General features: G+C 38.3%; 1 protein-coding gene across 23 annotated transcripts in view; it reads right to left on the bottom strand.

Annotated features, from left to right (window-relative positions):
• Positions 1-19,040, bottom strand: part of PPFIBP2 (PPFIB scaffold protein 2) — an 87,786-nt gene extending 68,746 nt beyond the window's left edge. For 10 of the 23 annotated variants that reach the window (XM_085550054.1, XM_085550056.1, XM_085550057.1 and 7 more), the window contains exons 1-2: positions 18,583-18,714; positions 1,519-1,616 (exon numbers count right to left, since the gene is read on the bottom strand). In XM_085550054.1, coding sequence (XP_085406180.1) covers positions 1,519-1,582 — 64 coding nt within the window. In that variant the 5' untranslated portion in view covers positions 1,583-1,616; positions 18,583-18,714. Of the gene's footprint in view, positions 1-1,518; positions 1,617-4,373; positions 4,574-18,582; positions 18,817-18,938 lie in introns of those variants that run through there. The other 13 variants (XM_015863948.3, XM_085550050.1, XM_085550046.1 and 10 more) reach the window with 3 other exon arrangements.

The following is a 19,040-nucleotide window of genomic DNA, read 5'->3' as shown; positions in this document are numbered from 1 at the left end:
TGATAGGCAACAACAGCACAAAACAGCTGTGAATGGGGTGTGCAACCCACTGATAAGTGCAAATTATTTCTTACATAATGTGTTTTGCTTCTCTGTATCATCACCTCCATAATTGTGGCAGCTGAGCAGAGGGTATAAAAGTAACACTGCTAGGTAGCCTGGAACTATTTAATTCTAATGCTTATTTACCAGGATGAAACACAGATGACTGAAATTGATGAAAACCTATGGAAAAAGTCTGAAAATAATCAAAATCATGATAGTATTTCCAACACCTTCCTTCATAAGAAAACATACCACAGCTCCTGGGAGAAAATCAAAACCTACTCTTAGAAAGTTAGAAATCTTCTCTTTAAACTTTTTTTTTTTCCCTCTTGGAAGATATAAATTTTCTGAACAAAAACTATCCTAAGAAAAATCTTCTGAAAAATCAAAGATACGTGCATCAATGTCATCATCAATGTATGCTGGGCAATGAATCAATTATATTATAAGAGAAAAAAACATCCAAATGTATGCAGAGAATTAAGGAATGTCCAGGACTCTATGTTGCTTTGGAACTTTTAAAGCATTAACTTTAAATAAGGTACAGCCCAGGCATCACAAATTAAATTTAAAACCATTCAGTAAATGATTTTCCATTCTGCAAAAGTGAGATCACAGCCCAACCCAAATGCCTCTTTCAGGAGCTCATGCTGAACACTGTGTGAACACAAACCCCAAGGCTACTGAGTCCAAAGCATAGAATTACCTTCTTCTCTTGGATGCGGCAGTGTTGAGACAAGAAGTTTTAATTGTGTTACCACAAGAGAATCAAGAGACAGTAAATCCTATCTTGCATCATACCCCTTACTGGCAAAAAGCTAAGTAAAAATAATGCTCCAATTTCACTCTTGGGTATGAACATTAACAAAAAGAGCCATACATTTTAAATTATTAGGCTGAAAACACTATCATGAATATTTTATATATACATATACAAACAGAAAACTGCATTGTTTATAAATACATACTAATATACTTGTGTGTAATATACAGATATATGCTAGCCAGATAACTGAATACCTCGGTGAAAACATCACATTCTTCAACAAACACAGAGAAATACAAAACTAAAACACAAACCAAAATCTAGAATACACAATTTTACAGTAAACTAAACCACCAAGCACACTATAAATGTAGATTTTCAAACTAGTCATTGCTGTTATTTTCTACAAGATTTCAATAAAGTTTTAAGTTACCACGGGAAATAGGATTTCTTTAAGTAATCGTAACACTAAAACAAATGCAGTCTCTTATTTCCATAGTTATATGTCTGAGATAGAATGGTACATTTTCTTCCATTACGTTACTAAATACTTTTTTCACAGAATTATCAAACCATAAAAACTTGTGTGTCACAGGGAACTTGGCAAACTGAGACAAATAATTAAAGACAGGGAAATCATAAGAGGTAAAAAGATGAACAAGGTTTAATATTAAAAGAATCTGATGTAAATAATGCTTTATTTATACCTGCTATTATGTCATCCATCTGCTCCAAAGCTGCTTCAAGCATATGACTAGCATCAGACGCCATGATCTGCAATTTGTTGAGACCTTTACTCTTCTAACTGAAAGACAGAAGAAATCACATGCGTTATACCACAGCCAACCAGACAGAAAATCCATAATAAAACAGTTAAATACATTAAGCCATGCAAACAAAACTCCACACTATCAAAAATTCAGCTTTGTAATACAAAAATTAGCAAATTATTCCCATTCCTGATAGGAGACATGGATTTCTGAGGTTCTCATTCATCACTGATGCAACTGTTTCTTAAGGTTCTTTACTAAGACAAAGAAATACAGATGGGAACACAGCCAAACTCAGACACTGGAAATCTGATATTTGCCTGCTCGTCATTCTAAAAAAAAAATCTTCTTGATTCAAAGCTCTGTGTATTTCCAAGCTTTAGCACAAGAAGAGGGTTTTAATATATGAGCAGATGAATGTGGCTTTTACTGTTTCTGGAAATATATATATATATATTTACCTAGAAGCAAATTGTTTGAGCTGTGATTTGACTGCTGCTATAGGAGTAAAGAGTGAATGCATACAATTCTGTTGCTGGCTCAACCCCAACAATAATTATATTTAACATTTTTCACTTCTGACCTTTACATTATAGCACCCCAAGATCAGCAGTTCTGAAATGTGCATTTATCATACTATTACTTATGCTAATAATTAGAGTGTCAACTGTCTTCTAAAAATGTATACAACTATCTCTGGTGTTCATTCAGTGACAATTTTTGGCACTGACCACCATGGCCAATGATGCTACCAATCACCAAAGCACCTACATTTACTCTCAGTTAGATTCTTCCCAAATACCAGAATCAGAGGGATAAAGCCAGATTTAAAATAAAAATAATTATTTTACTGTCATTTCTGACGGACCACCAGAAAAGAAAACCCCTAAGAGTACAGTTAAGACTGACTCCATATTATTATCAATTTTCAGTGCAAGAAAACCAATGTAATGGAAAAATAATTAGTAGCAATTAAAACTGCTTTCTTTGTTTATAAATTACAAACCCTCAGATAAAGTACTGGTGGAAAGAAACAAAAATACAAAGAAAAGTAATTTATTAGTAACCTCTAAGTTATCAGTGAGCTATGTGTGCTACATCCACTCTGGTCAACATACACAACCATTATCTAAAGGGACAACTGCAGGAATTAACGTCTGAAATTACTAGACTCTAATTTGAGCTCTGCCATTTAGCTTGTCATAATGGTTAAGCCATTATCTAACTTCAGTTCAAACACATTCAAAGAGCAGCATGTGAATGCCATTTTTATTTTTTTTAAAAAAAAAGGAAAAAACAATTTTTAGTTTCACCCAAGGCAAATATCTATGAGAACTGACCCAAACACCTCATTTAATGTTACTGAAATTAATGGAAATTATCTTCAGAATAATCCTGAAAGTCATGATGCCAGCTGATATCAAGTTAAAACACTGGAACGCTTACATGTGAACATTTCAAACGCTTCCTCTGATTCTGTTGCTTTTCCTTGATTTTTGTAGATTTACATCTTCTGTTATCATATTTATCTGCTAGTAGCTTAGCAGATCAAAAATACTAGAGATAACCAGTTCTTAACTGCAGTATGTCACCTTCCTTGCAATTTTTCCTCGTACTTCAAAGCCGCAATAACATGGGTCACAGTCACCTCAGTGAGAAGAAATCCACCTATGGTAAGCAGCTGCCAAAGAAGTGCCTAGGCTATCTTGCTGCTTGGGTGGATGTGGAAGAGAAGAACCACTCCCCCAGATATCTATGGGCCACCAGCTGTGCTGGTAAATCAGGACAGCAGACTGGCTCAAATATGAAGAAAGAAAAGTGAAAAATACTAAAAGCAGTAAAGAGTTTCTATCACTAGGATGCACTATATGCTCTTCCTCGTTCTCTAAGTCAAGCTGTGTGCTTTAAAGTAGCTAGAGAACTGCAAATTTATTATTATCAAACTGCTATTTCTTAAAAACATTACAAAGCATCTTTTCAACCATGAAGTGTGAGAAACTTACAGAAAACACTGAAACATTACGTACTTGAAATTTCACTTATGGAAAAGCTTGCAATTAAGATCTTGAAGTAAACCAGAAAGTTTTGTTGGAAAAAAAAAAAAATACCACAAAACCTTTCTCCTATCTCCTCCCAGCCTCCACCCCCCTCCTGTTTTCTCACCTGTATCTGCAGTGTATTTGCTGCTTAACTGCATCAAGCTAGAGTAAAATCTGCTGATCAAACAACCCTTCATTAAATTAAGCAACGCGCCTTGCTGCAGAGCGATAATGTAATATTACTTGCTTGACATCTTTTTCTAGACAGACCTGTTGCTCGTGCTTCAGGCAAATCTTATTTTCCCAGACACTCCCTCCTTCAGTTTGACTGTTCCAAGCATTATTATGAAGCTGCTTATTAAATCTCATGCACCTTCAGTTACAATTTCTGATCTAGTTCTATAGAAGTCCCAGAAACTTTGGATTCTCTTTCTGTTATTGTTAAATAGTGTTAAACAAGATACTTGTACCAATCTCAAAGCATGCTGAGAACCTAAATGGGATCTGTCTATTTGCTGGTATTTGAACTGCAATTCTTTCTACAGCTTTCCTTCCTGAATGACATCAACACATGCAAAACACCACAACCTATCTACATACACAAATACATATATTTTGAAAAAATAGTTTTTACTCAGTTCAGCAAAGCTGAAAGAACTTCTGTATCACTACATTAAAAGCTTTAACAGTTCTAAACTTCACCAGATTATATTAACTTACATAACAGTAAAATACAAGAACCAGTCTACTCACCTTTTCACGTCCCAAAGAAGAATTAACTTTCTCCTCTGATCACCAAAAAACTGCTATTAATAGCCAAAGTGTTACTGTTAGGCAGATGTAGGTCTAAATTATCAACTCTTCTAAGCCACACACTTACAATATTTTAAAGCTCAGCCCACAGATAAAGAAACTGCAGTCCTGTTTGTCGTAATTACCTAAGTAATAAGATCTTCCAGGAAGTGCAGAGCAAACTGGTCTGCATGCCCTAAACTCATTTTGCTCAGCTAGCTTTACCCTGTAAATCCCAATGTGAGATTAGCATTTCAAATAAACATGTCTCATAAAGCTAACTTGCTTAGAACCTGTACAATTTGCAAATCCCTGAACCTAGTTTCCTGTATGTAAGCCTATAGTTCACTGTGTCCAAAGAGAACATAACACTTAACAGATGCATTCACAATTATGAAAAGCCTAAGTTAACTGAATCTTTCATGACTATTCAGAGATTAGAGTAAGATTTAGGCAACTCTTATGTACAATCTTTTTCAATGTGTACTCCAAATAACAAGACTACTAATGTTATCAGTCAAGGAGAGGGTGGGGCTCCCAACAAGAACTCCAGATCTTTTTGGTATAACTTGGTATCAGTGCTCTGGGCAGTCTTCAAATTCCTCTTGCATATAGAAAAAAACAATTAAGAATTAAATACAGCAGATTTCCCCCCCTATTTTTTTTCCTTCTCTTTTATTTTTCCCTAGGATAAATAACCACATGTTTGCAAACTGTGTCAAAGATTCACGCTGAAAATATCACTTTGCTTTGTACATGATAGCATAATGAAAGATAAGTGTCTTGGCTAAGGCTCAGAAGTCCTCCACACATTCTTCAGCTGCAAGACAACTCCTAGGCTGGAATGAGCATATGTGCACAATTTCCACCCCCACTAATTCCCACCCTGCTTCTCCCCCAGCCACACACAGTACTGTACATGGTCACCCCACAGACCTACAGTTGCTGATTCATCTCTCCAACTTGACTCTGGTGCTGTCATGAAGCCATCAAATAGCAAAGTCATAAATACATATTTGGGTGCTGGCCTTTTAAAACCCAGCATACCTCTAATTAAGTTAATCCTTACTTCTAAATAACTATCCACAGCTGCTGGGAAAAGAATTTCCGACAATCCTTAGAATGGCAACCTAGTGAAACACTACTTATGCAGCATCCTCTGAGACTATACACCCCAAATCATATTCATCTGATTACAGGTTAAAATTAAATTGAATTTGTTAATATAAGCACTACCTGCTCTATTTCCTCTTCATGTGCTTATTGGAAAAGACAGAAGGGTAAACAGAAGCCTTCATTCATTACTTTTTAGGTCATGAATAAAAACAAGACAAAAGCTTTTCCTTTTTAATAGAACAACTAAAACAGAAATAAATATCTTTAATAGCTAGGAAGTGCAAAGGATGCACCAAGGGGATGGGGGCAGAGATGGGAGGGGGTGTAGAGGGGAAAGCTCTAGACAAGTGTAGATTTGCCCAAGTTGCACAGAGACTTGAAGAAGAATCATTTCATGACTGTTCCATAGAAGAAAAGCACTGGGAAAGTCAACACTCTGCTGAGACTCCCCCTCTGAAAGGATATCCTTAGCTTGAGACTGCTAGTACAATACCTCTGTGAGAGAAATGAGCTAAGCTCGTTACCTAATAGTTAAGCTAACTTAGATAGGCAGGCACTATAAAACTACCACACTGTATACCACTGAGAGAAGTTAAGGAGTAAGAACTGCATCATTTCTAAATGTATTAAACAAAATACTCTAAAAGTAAAGAGAACTGAACACAGTTAAATGTACTTCATTACAATGTAGCCAAGTCAAAAGAGCAAACATCTGTTTTCAAAAATAAACTTAATGAAGTCAGCTAATTGAGTCTGAATTTAAGCACTGTATGTAGTGAAAAAAAAAAAGTAAAGTAAAACAAAAGCACCCTTAAATATCTTATAACTGTTTTGCCTGATTCTTTATGATAGCTAAAGAACACAGGTTAGTTCATAGCTCCTCCTCCACAAGATGTGGGTGTTATATTACAGTTGTTACTGGTACTGGAACTGCATTTCCCAGCTCATGTTTGTGCAAGGTCTCATCCTTACATATAAAAGCTGACACTGACAGAATGGCATGAGAAAAGTTTCTTCAGTGCCTCCCTACAGCAGTTTTATCCACTGCAGAAAGCCCTGCCAGTTTGTTTTAGAAAATATCTCAAATCTTAAACATTTGAAAATTTCATTTTAAATTCTTATCGGACACTTGAAGCTTTATCTCTTTTGCATACAGTATCAAGGGAAACTCTGCAGTGTCTGACTTAGCAAATCTTAAAATAGAAGTTGCATTCAACATGAATTACTTCTTGTTTTAAATGATAATAAAACCCTGTTTTTATTCAGCTATCATCTAATTCAAATTTCTAGCTTGTTAAAATGAAAAACTTCAGAACACTGCATGTCCCAGTTTCCTTTCATGAGGGTCAATATTTCAGTCAAGCCTTGTGCAAACTACTGAACTCCAAGGAGGCTGTGGATGCCCCATCCCTGGAGGCATTCAAGGCCAGGATGGATGTGGCTCTGGGCAGCCTGGTCTGGCTGTTGGCAACCCTGCACACAGCAGGGGGTTGAAACCAGATGATCTTTGTGGTCCCTTTCAACCCAGGTTGTTCTATGACTCTATGTAAGATATATAGTGAGAAGATGAAGATGATTAACAAAAGCATTCAAAGATTTCCTCAATAGAAATTCTATAATCTCAGACAAGCTATAAGGCTGGAAAAAAAAACAAAACTATTAAAATCTTGCGAACGGGGAAAAAAAGTAACATGTCTTGTGGCTTATAAATGGCTTTCTTAACCACAAACTGCATAGCAATCATCATGTCTCACAGATGTTGAGGAGCTTATCTCCTCTGGATTTATCTGATTCTTTTTTGACTCACTTTTAAAATGCTTTTTTTTTTTTTTAATAAATGCTCCCTATATTACCAAAAGAGTGGTTATAGCTGCCCACTTTACATACCACTATTTTTAGTACCTTCCTAGTCCTATTCCATTTTCTCTCCTACAACATACCCTCTTAACTGAAGATATCTCTCCTCAGAATCAAACCAATCCATATCTTTCAACTCACTTAATGAGATGAACAAGACTACATGTAGCATTCAGGTTTCTGACCTTAAGAGAAATGACACAACAGAAATACACAACACATGATACATGTGACTGTGAATGCTTCCACGCAACATGAAAGCAACCAATCTTTTTAGAGAAACAACTCCACCTTGGAGGATTAAAAGGATGGAAAGTGCTAAGTATTGCTTAAAATAAACTGACAGAGTAGAAGAGGGTTGCTAAAGGACACCAGTGGATACTGAGACATGCAAGATTCCTTCATGTTGCAGAAAAACAGAACAAATAGGAAGATTAGCACTAGAAAACTGACTCCCTGCCATCAATATAAAGAATTTAAACCACAACATTTTCCTGTTAAAAAAAGCTCAGGTTCAACCCCACAGAGAAACAGTCTAACATAGATGCAACACAACTACTTCTGAATATTTCTCATTATCAAGTGATTTACCTCCAGGGTACCTGGGTTATAAAGCTCTATTCTGAATTCCCCTCAACTTTATCAACGTGATAACAAAAACTTCTGAGGTCTGAACTCAGTTTTAGACATAAATTTAAAGAAGAGACAGCTTTTTTTGATTTGGTGAAATTAAATGCTTCCCCACACTGAAACAATTTCTGCAGTACTTCAGGTGGTTTAACATGGCCCACCCTGCATCTCTGAGCACAAACATACTGTATTAACACAGGCAGGAGCTGACCAGTATCAAGTACTTCCAATATCACATACATTTCAGGTTCAGTAGTTATTTTAGGGAAAATGACTGTGGGAAACAAAGGAAAAAGTCATACTGCTGCTAGAAACAGCAAACAATGTAAGTGATTCTGCTTGGATTAAAAACATTCACACTAAGAATAACAAATGGGTCAGTATGAAAAGGACCATATGCCAACATTATTCACCACATCACTGAAAATATAAGTTTCACAGCTGCATCAGCTTCATGCCTATGACCATTTTAATTTGATTATTTCCTGGAGATTAATAAAAAGGCAAGAGCTGTCATGTTTTACTACCTCTAACTAAAGAAAATGTGTAACCAAGAAGTAAAATCTATCCACAGTGTGTTAAAATCCCAATTTATTTGACTCTTTGCTATTCAATATGTCCTTGCAGAAACGGCCAATGAGTAAGTAAGTTAATCAGGTACCGTGCCACAGCTGATGTCTACATTAGAGAATAGTATATTCTGTCACACTGACTTATCATACTTAATGGATTAACATAAAGCTTTCTAATTATGAGTGAAATAATTAGTTAAGGAAATAATGATGCAAATCAATAGCTTGACATCCAAAAGCAACATCCAGTATTTTTAAAATCCACATAGTCTACAAAAACTTGTAATAACTCCCAGTTGAAGAAACATGATTACAGGTGGCAAGGAAAATGTGTTATCCTTTATTCCTGTTTACTCAGCAGACCTTAGAAGGAACACAAATACCGAGATTAAGCACCCCCTGAAAATAGAAAATGACTTTAGAGGATACAAGGAGCAGCCCATAACATACATGTGACTGGATATATAGGTCTCTTCAATGAGCTGTTCTATGGAGAAGCTGTATTTTCTCCCCAGATAATCTATTTAGCTAGGAAAGGATCTTAACAGTGTCACAACACTAAAAACATTCAAGGGCTCAGCTTTTCTATAACACTTCTATCTGTTTAGGTTGTTACTGTTTCCTCTCTATTGCTATAGCTGGAAAAAGCACCCTTCATGTAACCAAATATCCAGTTTTGACTATTCAGCATGATCTTTATATAGCTAACAAATGAGTTCTGAAGTGACCAGCGCTCCGCTTCCGTAAATTAGATACATCCGATACAACATGAAACAAAAGAGAGCCTGGAAGTCTGCTTTTACATATAGCACATTTTATAAGTGGCCATGCCAGGCATTTTGAAGTTCCTACCAATGACATAGTACATCACACTGCATCTGCAGAGCATTTCAAGGAATTTTACCAGATTCCTTTCACAAATAAACACCTTAATTACTTACATATGAATAGCTACCTAAAAGTATTTGCCTAAATAAAAACTGTAGCCTAGAAATTGTTCTAGTATGTGTTATTTCCAACCTAACAAAAAAAAAACTCTAACATTGAAATAAACTGAAAAACTGCAGTTACAGTGAATGCTAGAGTAGAAGAGCACCTGTAACTAATTTGTTAGAAAGTTACTATCTCCAGAAAAGAATCAAAAAACCGTAAAGATCATCAAGTCCAACCACAACCTAACCATGTTACCCTAACAGCCCTCCTCTAAATCCTGTCCCTGAGCACCACATCCATACGGTTTTTAACCACATCCAGAGATGGTGACTCAGCCACCTCCCTGGGGAGCCTATTCCAGTGTTTAACAACCCTTTCTGTAAAGAAGTTCTTCCTGATATCCAACCTAAACTTACCCTGGCGCAACTGGAAGCCATTTCCCCTCATCCTGTTTCCTGACACCAATGAGAAGAGACCAGCCCCACTCTTGCTGCAAGCACCTTCCAGGTACTGGAAGAGAGCAATAAGGTCTCCTCTCAGCCTCCTCTTCACCAGACTAAGAAGCCCCAGTTTCTTCAGTCACTTAATAAAATAAATAAATCTTTGAACTGACATAGAAGACAAATGAAACAGAACTACTTTCTTGCTTCACAGGGCCTGAATGTCACTGTAGCAGGACCAGGAATGCCCCAAATAGCAATGACATCTGACATCTGAGGATATGCTTAGTGCCAGGCTTTTACATATCCTATCTTACTTCAGAGCATTGCATGTTTCACATTTAGTCCAACTCTGAAAAAACCTATGGAATTTGAGGTAACAACTGAATTGTGTACTTAACTGTTTGATAATGCCTTTACAGAGACATGTTCACTACAATAAGCACACTGTTAAAAGACTTTAGGTCTGAGCTTGCAAAGTCCTCTAATCCCTACCAGCTGGTTTCCCTTCATGAAAAATTCCCCAGACACTTCTTGCACCCATAGTCAAGTGACAGTGCATAAATATCAAATTAAAAAATAATTAAAAACAAAACAATTATTCAAAACATCCATCTATTGAGTGATATTTATTTTTCTCTTCTTAACTAGAAGGATCACAATTAGAGTTCAGTGCCTTATTTCACACTCATTCCATCATTCAGCAACCAGATAAAAGCCTACTACCATGCTGGTAATCATGTCAATTTTATGCTAATATTGAGTAAAACTTCATTTGCTATTATATGATATAGCCCATGGTATTTCAGCAGTCTTTAAAAACTCCAAGTGGAAACGTAAAAGACAGTTCTACTCTTGGGAAAAATAAAAGAATCCATGTGCTCACATCAAAAAGCACTGAACCAGTGACCTGCAATGAGGAAACTGTTTATTTTCCACTGGTTGTTATTGATAAGGTACAGTTTTGGTCCATGACAGGAACAGTTCTTTTTACTTAATTATTCAAGAAAGGCAGATCACTCACTACAAAATGAAATTTACCACCAGCCCACCTAGCATATCAGTTTTATCAGTCACTACTAATTTGGAAGCTCTGTTTCTGAGCGTCCTAGTCTGGATTTCAAAGCACATGAGCAGCCACTAGCTCATTTAGCAAGAAACAACTGGTTATTCTGGGGAAGGAGCTCTTACTGGAGATTCCTCCCTAGTGAAGCATTCCCCTAGAATCTTCTGATATTGTTAAGCAGCCTTCTTCCCTTCTAGCATCTTTCTATTGTGCCAATCCTTCTGTCATTACACCTCCGGTGAAACACCTTTTCCCATATTGCTCTAATTGTTACATTAGTATATGAATTTCCCTCCTCTACAAAACCACTTGTTCTGAACAATTGCACCTCTCCCCATTTCCACATCCTAAGCAGTTAGTGAAGTGAGAACCAGCTAAGGCACCATTCACGGTCTACAAACCAAATGTGCTAACAAATTTCCTAACTAGATGGAGTAGATGGAGAATGCAGTCAAAGCAAAACTGTGACAGTTTCCTAGTCCTTAGCCTCTTCTACAGCTCTTATGAAATGCAGCATGCACTGGATAGAGTACTGGTAAATTTAGTGCAGTACATTAAAAATTCTTTCACAACATATTACATGATTTTCTGTAAAGCAGGCCAGAACAGATCTTTTCCTTACAAAAACAGCAATATGACAACATCAATTTCTTTGAGTAAGGACAAGTTCTACACAATGTGATTCTCTTTTAGTATACCTGAGGTTCGCCAGATCAGAACTTAAAGTGTTGCTTCCACCTTCAGGTAGAATTACTACTTCAGATACATGTTTGTGTGTATTTACAGCATTGAATGCAGAATTAACAAGGGTAACACAGTCCTATGTCTGAGTACCTGGGCTAGAGCTTTTTCCACATTTCCTTCAGTCTTGCTGTTTCTAAAGTAATTAACACATGCCAGGACCCAATTACTTGTTATGCCATTTTTTTTCTGCTGATGTACTACATGACCATAAAACTTCCAGTGAAACTGTTTAGGGATTGATGGTATGAACACTGGTAGATGACTCACGCTTGTATGATCCTTCATTTGCACCATTACTGCAAAGCATGTAAATAAGCCAAAGTACAATTTTGTACCTTACCATAAAATCTTGGAAAAAGTTTAAATGCATGAAGAAAAGGAACAGAATCAACACAATTCTATTTAAGAGATTGTGTTACTTTGTACCTCATAAGAAGAGTCCTATGAAGCGTATGGAAGTGTTACTCCAGAATGACTGAATTCTATTGAGGTTGGAAGGAGCCTCTGAGAATTACCTAATTCAACTTCCAAGACCTTGTCTGAAAAAGTATCAATGTTAACACTGACTGCAACAACACTAGGGCACTGCAAGTAGAGTACACAGATAACTTAACAGAAGTTCAGCTATGAACTGCAGAGGAATAGTACATTTTGATTAAAGGATGGAGAAGTCTCATGCAATAATGCTTTAATACATCCTCTGTTTAATATTAAGCACAGTAAATACCATCCCCATGAAATGCAGAAATTCTGCTCCCCAGGATGGCTTATTCAGTTTAGTGTTGTTTTTAATCATCTATTTAGGAACAGGACTTACCTATCCACTGTCTTTAATAGAGAATTTTTTTTTCCTCCTGTGTAGTGAAACAGAGTATTTCAACATGAAAGCTGAACGCATTACATACCTTAATTTATCATCACAGAAATACATTAATAAGTCTTACTGCAGTGTTATTAGATTAAGATGTTCTGATTATGCATTATAAGCAGATGCTATTAACCGCATGGCATTTAGTAGAATAAAAACACCACTGACTATATTAAAGGGACAGATTAGCAAATATTTTCCCTTGTTAAACTATGACTTCTGAAAACATCCCTTGGGTAGTAAACAGTACAGATGGGAAATTATTAGTTTAAATATAAGAGACAGAAACAAGAAGGCATCCCCATGTAAATTATCTCTGAATTTGGAGAGAAACCAGATTTGTTTTCAGAAGCAGATAAAGTAAAACATCAGTTGCCATTCCATCAGTGCTTGAAATCCAGACTAGAATTAAGCAGCTTAGATTTATCTCTTGTCAGTTGATTTTAGAGCATGGAGACAGAGCCAGTAAGTGAATCATTCACTGAATATTCATACAGTGTGCATCATTGCTCTGAAGAAAACAAGACTCACATTCAGCATTTGATAAGCAACTACATGAATCTGTCTTCTGTCATACAGTATTTCTTACCATTGATTCCCTCAAATACATTTCACTTCTCAAGCTGTAATGCTACAACTAGATGGAAAGTATTGCCCTAAAAACAGGATGGCAAAGTCTTTGGCTACAGAAAATGAAAATGACTCCAAGTGCAGCAGCCATACAAACAGAAAAGAAGGAAAGAGCTGCTTACCAATGGAAGGCCTCAGGTAGGCAGGGATCTCTGGCAAGAGATGCCCTCACTCCCACTGCCACCCCTTAAATGAGGTTTGGGAAGTGGTGGATCCTGGCTCCAGCCCTTCCAGTCACTCAAGTGCACTGCATGCAGTTGATCTCCTTCAGGTTGGCCCTGCCTTCCCATCAGGTGCTCCATCACTGCTTCAGTCCCTGACTTATCATTTCCACTACACACGCCTAGTTCTAGACTTTGCTGAAGGAAACCCAGACCTGCTGATCTGTTCTCTCCACATTCACATCTGCTTCAGGAAACCATCACCAACTTAGACCTATATCTTTCGGTGATACATAAAGATTACTCTTACAATTAACAATTCACACTTCTGTAATTTTATGTTTCCAGCAGTCACATCCATTATTTAACATTCCAAGCATGATGTCCACCACATACTATGTCACCATTCAGTTTCATGTTATTTCTCCTCTCTAAACTAGGAAGCACCAAATTTTCAGCAGTATTCAGCCCTCAACTCTGATCCCCTCTTACTTCAGATTTCAGCTGGATGATTCAGTTAAACAGAGGGGCATACATTTTATATCAATATAAAACAAAATAAGATTTTAAATATTAATGGCTCTCCATTATCTTGTGGATTGTTCAGCAGAAAATCGGATTTTTACTGTCCATTTTAGTGGGCAAAACACACAAGACTAATTTTGAAGAGCATCTTCATTCTCTCTTGGATACTCTGAAACTTAAGTATAGAAAGCTTTAAGAAAATATTCATTTGTCCACTAAATAGCTGTGCACTTCCCAACTCTCTGTACAGTAGTATGTTACTGGTCCTGTACCAAATGTACTCTGCTTTATTGGCAGAAGGAAAGAAGAAAACAAACAAACCCTTAAATAAAATAAGCAAAACAAAAGAAAGCCAGTGTTAGAATAATTCTAAATTCAATCAGTCAGTACTTGGCACTTTTGACAGTGGCTCCTATAAACTGAAGCTTTTCCCTGATGAGCTCCATTCAGAATATGTTACAACTACAACAACGACAAACTACACTCAGTTCAGTACATGTAAGGAACTATTTTCTAAATAAATTGCCTCACAATTTCAGCAAGAACGCTAACTTCAAAGTGGGAGATAAATGGGGTCTTATAAATTTATTCTTTGTCAAATATAAAAACAATATTCTTTTTCTCTCCTTGCAAAAGCATGCTGAAGGTTGCATTCTAAAGATATCATATTATTGGGGGTTTTACGTATATATATATATATATATACATACACACACACACATAAACACACACAAGTATATTCAGGAAGCTGAGTAGGAAAACTGCATGTTAGGGCTGTCTTATGTACATAAAGATACCTACGGGAGCATTTTTCTTCTTTAATCAGTATGAAAACACACAGCTCTGATTCCTCAGCATCTTTGAGTCACTGGTCTTCCAGAAATACTAGTAAGCTACATAATACCCAAAACAATCTTGCTTTACAGGTGATCAAAGTGAATTTTAAAATCCTGTTTACTTTTACAGTCCTTTAAAATGCTACAGTGTGACTTGGCAGACATGCAGTATAAACAAAATCCACAAATTGAACTATGCTGATAACAGCACTATTAAGATTAACTTTTCCTTCAGAAAAGAATTACCTTTTTAATTTAACTTCTTTGTTCTCTATGCAGTGAATTGCCAAATAAAAGCAAAGTTCTACTGGGAAGTAGCACTTAGGGATTATAGCAAATAAGTCCCATGAGATACAGTGATAAAAACCAAGTACTTATAGTGTCACAAGGTCACAGGAGACTTGCAATAAAAACATAGTGTTAAAAAAATACAGGCAGAGACATCTAGCTATGGAAGTACTCTTATATTGTTGCTTCAAGTGTGCACCCATTGAAAATCAAATGAGCTAGGAAACACTGCTGTACGGTGGGCTGGCAGAAAAGAATTCAGGCCATCACAGTTTATCAGATACATCTCACCACCTAAGAGCTGGTGAGTCCAGAGGAGGGCCACAAAAATGATCCAAGGGATGGAACAACCTCCCTTGTGAGGATAGGTTGAGAGGTGGTGCTGCTCAACCTGCAGAAGAGAAGGCTTCAGGGAGACCCGAGAGCAGCCTTTCAATATCAAAACAGGGACTTTATGAAGGAAGGGGACAGATACTTTATCAGAATCTGTTGTGACAGGACAGGGAGAAATGGCTTCAAATTAAAAGAAGGGAGATTAAGATATAAAGGAGAAGGGGTTTTTTTTTGGTTTTTTGTGTTTTTTTTTTTTTGTTTTGTTTTCATTTAAAGATAAGGGAGGTGAGGCACTGAGTCAGGTTGCACACAGATGTGGTGAAAGCCCTGTCCTTGGGAGATGCTAAAGGTCAGGCTGGACAGGGCTCTGATCTAACTGTGGATGTCCCTGTTCATTGCAGGGAGCTGGACTAGGCCTTCAAGGGTCCCTTCCAACTAAAAAGATTCTGTGACTTCTTGCCCATCTCTGTACTCTGTACCTCCAAGGACAGCCATCACTGGCTAAACTTCATCTGGGAGCATATGAGAATTTGAAGATCATATCATAAGAAGTTGAGTTTACTGAACTCTGAGTATAAGGGCGCAAATGCAGATTATAAACATCTCCGCAGATTTGCACACTGAAACTTCATTAACATACAAGTAATTTTTGAAGAGTCTTCTCTACTACCATAGATTATGCTTTGTTACATTACTGTTCTTACCCTAGTAGTTAAGTTCTAGAAAATGCCTTGCTTGGGATAGTGTGCTGAACTAGAATGTTTGTATCTATACTGAGTGGTAATTATCACAGAACACATTTCCTTCTGCATAATTTCTCTGCTTTGATAAGCAGTAGATTCTCTGAAGCATACCACAGACATCTAAGGCCACACAGAGGTTCTGCATTACCTATGTGAGCCAATAGCTTTCCTAATCTTTCCAGGTCAAGGCCCTCATTTGTTTGAGATGAAAGACAATTCAAAACATTTTTCCACCCTAGCTCTAGTGAAGTGAACTAAGTTTATGAATACTCTAATAAGAGTGAGAACAGCATCTACAGATGTGGGCTTCAAGGTTCTGCTGTTTTGTTAACAAGAGAAGGCTGGGTTAAAAATAGCAAACTGGAAACAAGTGACAAATGAGAGCTAAAGCAAAGCTGCCAGGAGTAAAAAAGTAAACATAAAACAATAGAGTAGGTCACCTCCTTCAGGTTTTTACATTTTCTCTATTTTTGCACTCACAGCATCATCTCCTCTGCTTTCCTCCTTTATTCTTAAGATTTTCACTTACTCGCTTCCACCCATTCTCTTCACATCTTCCACTCATACACACTTCACCACAGTGAAACATGCTGTAATGACTTGCAGCCTGCACCAATGATCTATAGCAGCAGACTCTCAGTGTAATAGAAGTGCAACAGAGGAAAATGTAGAAAAAAAGCCAGAGATCACTTTTCACCCTGATTTGGATTTCTATCAACATACAAACAGGACAAGGAGAATTGATTAAAAAACCCAGGATGCTCTACTTAAACCTTTCCTTCTTTCTTGATTCCAGCATAATCCTAACATGGATAAGGTAGCTGGAATGACACGATCCTCTGCAACTATTCCTTCAAATCCTTTCTGAGGCAGAAAATAAAAGTTTCCAGTTAACTTAGAACCAGGGAGCAATGCTCCCAGCCCAATTCCTACCATGCTTCAGCCAAACAGGAGATTAATTGGTCCCTGCCCTCTCCTTTTAATTTGGTATTTTCCATAGGGCAGAGTCCTAGATGTATGGCAGATAAACTACTATTTTGTCAGGCCTCTAGATTATCACCTGGCACGGACAAATAAAGCATTTAAGGTTTGGGAAGGGACAATATCACCGGTTTGAGAGTTATAAACACATCACATATGTCAACAACAGATACAAACATTGGCTGCTTGTGGCAAAATCTTGCTACAAAGTCTTGAGCTCAGCTACAGTCTCATTCCTGGGGTCTTGACATCATTTTTCTCTATCCCATATTGATACTTGTCCAGAAGACCAACTTAATGTTCCTCTGAGCTCTCTTACTGATCTTACACTTTCTTTAGGCACAGGATGCCCTTACAATCACTGCCAACTGGGATATCAGCAAATTCATATCATTTAAAAACAACCTATGCTTGTTCAGGTTTATCCTCATTTGACCTTTCCTTCATCTGGTATTATGGGTTCTCCTCCAAGCATTTAACCATTAGGAAAATGCAACAAAGTTTGCAGAGCAGTTCCAAGTCAAAGTCAAGAACACAAGCAGAGCGTATCAGTACATCTGGAAAGCCGAGATTCAGCCTCCTTCACTTTCCCAATCTACTCCCTCTAGATTTCCATACGACTTTCAAAACGAAGCCCTCCTTACACCTGCTCACATATTACTACTCCCTGCTTTAAAAAGAGAAGAACAACAAAAATGCCAGGCAGTAAAACACCCCTCACTGTTCCCTCTCCTATCGACCCCCTGCAATTGAAAATGTGGAGTCATGCGAGACCTTTAGGACTACGGGAACACCGTGTGTTGTGCATGCAAATCACCCAAAGCACACAACTGCACTCCCACCCGCAGGCGCTCAGATCCACCAGGCTGTCAGTAGAGCATCTCACACCGCTCCACGTCGGCATATAAAAGCATACGGTCGCTTATCACCCTCACAACTGCAGAGAAGTAGACGTTTTCATCTGATCAGCGTGAAAGCACACGAGCGGTGAACCCTGTGATGGGGATCACTTATCACCCCACGCTCCATCCTCCTCCAGCCCCGTCTCCCAGCTGCTCCTCCACCGCAGCCCCCCTCCCCTCCGGAGGCAGCTCTTCGCTCGGGGCCGTGGCTGCGCCCGTCTGTCACCGCTGACAGCATTTCCGAGCCGACTGCTCAATGTCAGCGCAACACGTTATTTATTGAACCGCCGCTGCAGCTCAAGTTTCAAAACTTCTCTCCCTTGTGAGACTAAACACCGCAGGACCACAGAGCCTCGTCTATTTAAAAACCTTCCCAAACGGCACGGAGCCTTTAACTCTTAACACCATTTAAAAAAAACACGCTTCAAAGGAGAAGCGGTAAAGCATTGCAGCCCCATCCGCGGCAGCGCTCGCGGAACATCCCCTGCTAAAAACCAGCCGAACCGCCCCAGAAAGCGCCGGCAGCCCCCGCCCCGCTCACTCGCCTCCAGCTGCCGTCTCACCGCCAGGCTCGCTCCGGCAGCGCCCGCACCGCAGCCCGTCCAACAAGCAGCGCCCGCCCGGCCGCGCTCTGCTCTCACCTCCCGAGCACGAGGAGCGCAGCGTGCACGGCCCCCGCCGCACGTGACACTTTCGCCGTCATGTTTCCGCCCAGACGGGTCACACTTTGCAGCACTGACACGGATCCGGCATCTGATCAGCACCTCTGCCTAAACAGGCTTTGCAGGGAGCCGACCAAACAACGGTAAACATTTAGCAGAAAGCGAGATTGAGAGTTAAAACGCTCACTTTTTGCTCTTTGCGGAGCATTTCCGTTTCAACCGTCCATTTACAGCCTTACCTCTGTAGTAGCACTCGCTTCCAGCTAGATAGCCTAAGTTCATTAATACTCCTGTGATTATCCCCAGTTTTAGAGTTCCTTTTTGGCTGCAGTTGGTGTATC

The sequence above is a fragment of the Coturnix japonica genome, chromosome 5 (genome assembly GCF_054131305.1).
Source record: "Coturnix japonica strain WE chromosome 5, WE-NBRP24, whole genome shotgun sequence".
NCBI classification, from domain to species: Eukaryota; Metazoa; Chordata; class Aves; order Galliformes; family Phasianidae; genus Coturnix; species Coturnix japonica.
This window is presented reverse-complemented; position numbering and strand designations above follow the sequence as displayed.